The following is a 5,182-nucleotide window of genomic DNA, read 5'->3' as shown; positions in this document are numbered from 1 at the left end:
TGATGGCAAAGAGCCTGTGGCTTTGCCATCTGCTGACAGATGGCAAAGCCTCTTAACGGGGTTAGCCCCGTTAGAAGGCTAACGGCATACTTTGCCATCTGCTAGCAGATGGCAAAGGCTGCAGGCTCTTTGCCGTCTACCAGCAGATGGCAAAGGCTGCATGCTTTGCCGTCTGCCAGCAGATGGCAAAGTGACTATATTGCCCCATTTAATTTTGTTTTTTCTTATATCAATTCATTTTCACAGAAAATCAAACACAAATATATTTATATGACCAATATAGCATATTCAACACATATTACCAATAGTCATCAATATTACACAGTTTCATCCATAGGTAGCAAGTTTCACAAGGTCAAAACAAAAACTAAATATAGCATAAGACAGGCTACTGTATCAGCTCAGCTTTGTCCTCTGACCATATCATAGACAAGTGACAGACGGGTCAAAATGGAAAGCTTCAACGATAGCCATATAGGATATTAGGATTGACTCTACTTGGAGTGAAAAACAAAACAAACAGGCCAAAATCAATTGCTTTCAGTGCAGCCGTTTCTTTCCAGTTTGCAAACAAGAAATTCTCTGGTTTGAGGTCCCGGTGCATCCACTTCATGCATATGGCAGATCTGATATCGTATAGGAAAGAACAAATGTACACACGTTATTCACTAAACAGACAAAAAAGTGAAGTTGCAGCAATTTAAGTACTACCAAGTTAAATGTGATCCTGGATAATCTAACAGCGCGAATGAACAACAGAAAATGCAGAAATTAATTGCTTCACAGATTAGATCATAACCTATTCAATGGAATATAGCCAACAAATATTTCTACCATGAATCATAGAATGAATGTGTCCCAGCATACTGTTAGGATAGTGTTAACCAAATGGCATGGCCCCTTACTCTAAGAAGCATAAGTAGCTTCTCTAGAACAATAGGAATGCTAGCTACAAAACATTGATGAATTACTCATTGGCACGGTCTCTATTTTAACATCAGGTATCCTAGCCTTATTTCTAAAGAAAGTGATACTTGGCCTGGGTATATACTCCAGTTTTTTCCGGGACATCATGTACAAAACATTTAAAACAGGGCCATGAGGAAAACAACAAGAATATACATTAGATGATGAACACTATAGTCGAAGGATTTTTGGTGACACCAAATAGTATGCAGGCAGTGCATTTCTAATAATATTAATAATCTACGAATATGTAACATTTATCCTATGTTGTCTTTTGATAATTTCTTCTCCCTCAAATTTAGCTGCAGACTTATGACTTGGCACTATTAATTCAGTAGGAGAATGTGAACTTTGCGGAGATTGTTCAGTACATAAAAATATAAGTGAAGCCCAGAAGCAAGTGGTTGAAAGCAAGATGAGGGTGCTCTCTTACTATCCGTTGATAACACTACTCTTTAAGTCTGTTTAAACTGGCTTTTAGGAGAGCACGGAAGCACCATAAAGATTTCTTCCAAGGGATAAAGCATCAGGAAGGGTAAATTGTTGATTTCTGAAAATGGTGCAAGGTATGACATTATAACTAACTAGCAGTCAACCCGTGCAGTCTGCACGGGCTAGTTGTACAGATTATACTTTATTAGTAGAATATTTTTTATAATATTAACTATATTAAAAATGACTAATCATGAGTGTATATTTTTTTAGGTTGTTGAAAGTTTATTGTTAAAACAAAAAAACCATTTATCCATACACAAAAATAGTATTTAAATTTATTCAACATGATGATACTATTTTGTTGCCTCATAGTATATGAATTTAAATTTATTTCACTGTCAGTAATGTTTTGGAAACAATACAATTGTGGGAACAAATAATATTCCGATATTTACAAACAACAGACAACTTTCTTAAAGTCTTGCCATTCTAAAAAATAGTTAACTAATTCTTCATGCATACTAATTCTATATTATCAAAGTGGAAACATTGAGAAGATGTACAAAGTCAAGATCACAATCACAATCAGACTATGTGTTTTTCCATCCAAAATAATTAACATACATACAGTCTTGCAACTCTGTCAGTTGTGAGTTGTGACCATCAAAATAATTAAGCCTAAAACTTTATTAAAGTCTAGTATATGCCTCTTTCACCTCTTGCGCCTTATATATGCCTTGCAGCAGTTCTTGGGACACGAAAAAATATTAAAGTCCGAAGAAGCTAAAAGCAAATTGTTGACTAACCTATCATCTATCAGGATGGATGCATACTGGATCAAGTAAAATAGAAAGGATAAATATCTCCTAGCAAATGCACTTCGGGACATGGGCAGACAGCAGCACAGCCCCTCACAGAAGTTTGAACTGTAAATCCACTGATGATGTAAGCTGTACTGATGCATTATTAACTTTTTCGTCCGACACATTTTCCTGCAAGTAGCGACCAATTTACTAAGATACATACAGAAGATCGAGAACTAAATTCGAACCTTGTTGAGTATAAATTTCCCTCAGGTTGTTAATTATACATATGTATGCATACTCGTATTATTACAACATTTTTTCATTTTCCCTCAGGTTGGATGATAACACTATACACTACGATGCATGCATATGTGCAGAGGTATAAGTGGCCAACTGTAAGATATCGGTTTGAAATATGATTAAGATATTAAAAGCAAAATGTGGTGCACTTGTAACCAATTCAGGTCATTAAAACATTTAGCCCAACAATCAACCACACATCAAGTATCATAATGAGAATGAAAAATATCTGATGCACAATGTTGTCACCTTAAAAATTATTAGTCTAGCACATGATCGCTACACAAAATGTTTACAGAGCCATAAGGTCTCCAACTCTGCACCACCTTAACAAAACTCTGCACCACCTTCACGTAGTATGTACTGTTCCTGATTTGTACCCATAAAAAGCTTCAGAGACACAATTGAACATCGGTTGAGGAGGACAAATTACCTGAGGTGTGTGCTATTGTTACTACTGTTTTTGGCAAGAGGGCATCAGTGCCAGCCGCAGCCAGACTAAATATTTTGCAAGGAATCCTGAGCATCTTCATCTTATGGTTGTACATACCTTTCTTTTTTCTTTTCCACTTTTGCAGCCTATAGATGAGGATTTGACGTGGCAGGTGGTATAAAGTGCATGGACTTCTTGCCAGATACAATCCCACGGTTGTAGAAAACCAATGGGGATATCCAACGGATAATTTTGATTAGTTTCTAGGATTAACGTGGTATCTCGGATGGTGCCTCCAATTAGTAAATATAAGATTACTATGTGGAATTGCAAAGACAACTCACAATAGTTGCTGACGAAAACCATTCAAAATTTAAATTATTTGGTACTGTTAGGAATAAGTACACAACTTTTCTCTGCTGGATGCGCTAATCTGAGTTTAGTAAGGTATGGCATTTAATTTGTCTTTGAAAATTCTATTTGAATGAAATCCATGCACGCAAATAATAAGTACCCTATTATTCATCTACAAATTAAGTAATGAACGGGAAACAATTTTGTACACGACGAAAGGAAAAGCACCATGATTTCTCTTCATATTACACAATTGATGTGAAGCAAACTTTTACCAAAAATAATTTAGTGGATCATTAAGAAACCTGCATGTTTCTCTCACTTGAACAACAGAAGCAATTTCACTATTGAGAAGGAAGTCGATCCTGCAAGGCATGAGATATGGCAAGGAATTAAGAAAATATATTTGAGCTCAGCGTGTCTTAGTTGCCTAAATGACAATAACAAAATTTAAACAATTTAAAGAGAAAATCCAGGGCGATGCTTATAAGGAAGTAAAGATAGCTAACTATTTTTGAGTCCTGTGATAGCTTAATTGTGTGTCACGAATCATCCAAGCACATTTGAAAGAAGTCACTTTTGACGCGTCTAGCTTACCAAATAAGTGAAAATGCGTCTTCATTTGTCATATTTATTACCTGAATGTGCTATCCATACCACCTTCAGGGCAATCCAGCATAGCCACTTTAACAAATCATACAACTGAAACAAGTAAAAGGCCCCCAGGAGATTATAACACCCAATGAGTGTCGATGTTTTTGGACTAAAACATAATAAGGAACAAATAAAGTCCCTGACAAGCACCTATACATCATCTCACTACTGAGTGAAATACAGGCATGCCCCCTCATCATGTAACCTCTCCATTTCACAAACATTATAGTTCCATGTTTATTCAATCACCAAGATTTCTGGGCTTTCGCCACAGTCCAAATTCCTGAAGTTGACACAAGTGGAACTCCATGAGGTAACATGCTAACTTTTTTGAAGAAACATATATGTATTAAACTACATGGAACTCTCAAATAAGTCTGAGGTAAGTAGGTAACCAATGTTATCCAGCGGACATGTGATACACTAACAGTTCGGATTTATTATGGTAGTATGTGTTTTGCAAATGATGCAGCAAATGAATGAAACTAAGGGCAAAAAATACAGTAACAAAAATCAATAGCTTGCTATGGTACCTGAGAGAACAGGTCAGCAAAGCTGGTTAACATGTTCTCTTCACCATCTTTGTAACTTTTATTGTTTGCATAGTACTCCACTAATTGCTCCCGGAAAGAAACCTAGAAGTAAAGTGCCTGCAATAGAATCACGAAAGAATTTAGCCAATCCCATAAGGCATATAGATATAAATCTAGAAAACAAATTTTAGATTTCTAAATAATCACCATTTCTGCAGAAAGACACAGACGAAGGGCAGGTGCTCACGATAGGTTAGAACATCTTCACCTGCGCTCCTGTGTTGGGAGCCACCGCACCCGGCTTCTCCCGCACGCTGCCGATGCCGGAACCCGCGACGGCCGCATGAAAGTCCAAGAGGTCAAACCGCGTGCGAGCTATCAGCCGCGTACTTCGCGCACGCCGTCGTCGCCATGCTCAGTAGTGTGCATGCTTGGCCGGTGACACAGAGGACGATGGCTGCAATGCTGCAGGAGCTCCGCCCGCTTCCCTGATCCGCACCGGCCACCAACGTGGGACGGCGCATCCGTGTCATTCTCCGCACCAGGGCCCCGACCACATCTGCCACCGACGGCACGGCGTCATTGCGGCTGGATCCAGGAGGGCGGGAAGGAGGGGCGGGGCGGCTGGGCTCCGGTCGGCGAGAAACGGCGAGCTCGAGTGTGGTGGGGTGGTGGGGCGGCGGGGTGCTGGGTGCGGCGGC

The 5,182-nt window shown here is 38.9% G+C and overlaps 1 protein-coding gene across 5 annotated transcripts; it reads right to left on the bottom strand.

Annotated features, from left to right (window-relative positions):
- Positions 1-318: 318 nt before the first annotated feature.
- LOC119362673 (calcium-dependent protein kinase 20-like) lies at positions 319-4,907 on the bottom strand. 5 transcript variants are annotated; one of them, XM_037627913.1, is made up of 5 exons: positions 4,689-4,907; positions 4,482-4,598; positions 3,933-3,996; positions 3,617-3,659; positions 319-626 (listed from the first exon to the last, which is right to left on the bottom strand). In XM_037627913.1, exons 2-5 carry the CDS (start codon positions 4,512-4,514, stop codon positions 461-463), a joined length of 306 nt encoding a protein of 101 aa, XP_037483810.1. In that variant the 5' UTR covers positions 4,515-4,598; positions 4,689-4,907; the 3' UTR covers positions 319-460. The 5 variants fall into 5 exon arrangements, 2 of the variants coding, with proteins under 2 accessions (XP_037483810.1, XP_037483811.1); XR_005173588.1 differs by lacking the exon at positions 3,933-3,996 and having other exon boundaries at positions 3,570-3,659; XR_005173587.1 differs by lacking the exon at positions 3,933-3,996 and having other exon boundaries at positions 3,600-3,659.
- Between the last annotated feature and the right edge of the window lie 275 nt (positions 4,908-5,182).

This window comes from Triticum dicoccoides, chromosome 2B, assembly GCF_002162155.2.
Source record: "Triticum dicoccoides isolate Atlit2015 ecotype Zavitan chromosome 2B, WEW_v2.0, whole genome shotgun sequence".
NCBI lineage: Eukaryota > Viridiplantae > Streptophyta > Magnoliopsida > Poales > Poaceae > Triticum > Triticum dicoccoides.
The sequence above is the reverse complement of the archived record's forward strand: the minus strand, read 5'-3'. Positions and strand labels throughout refer to the sequence as shown.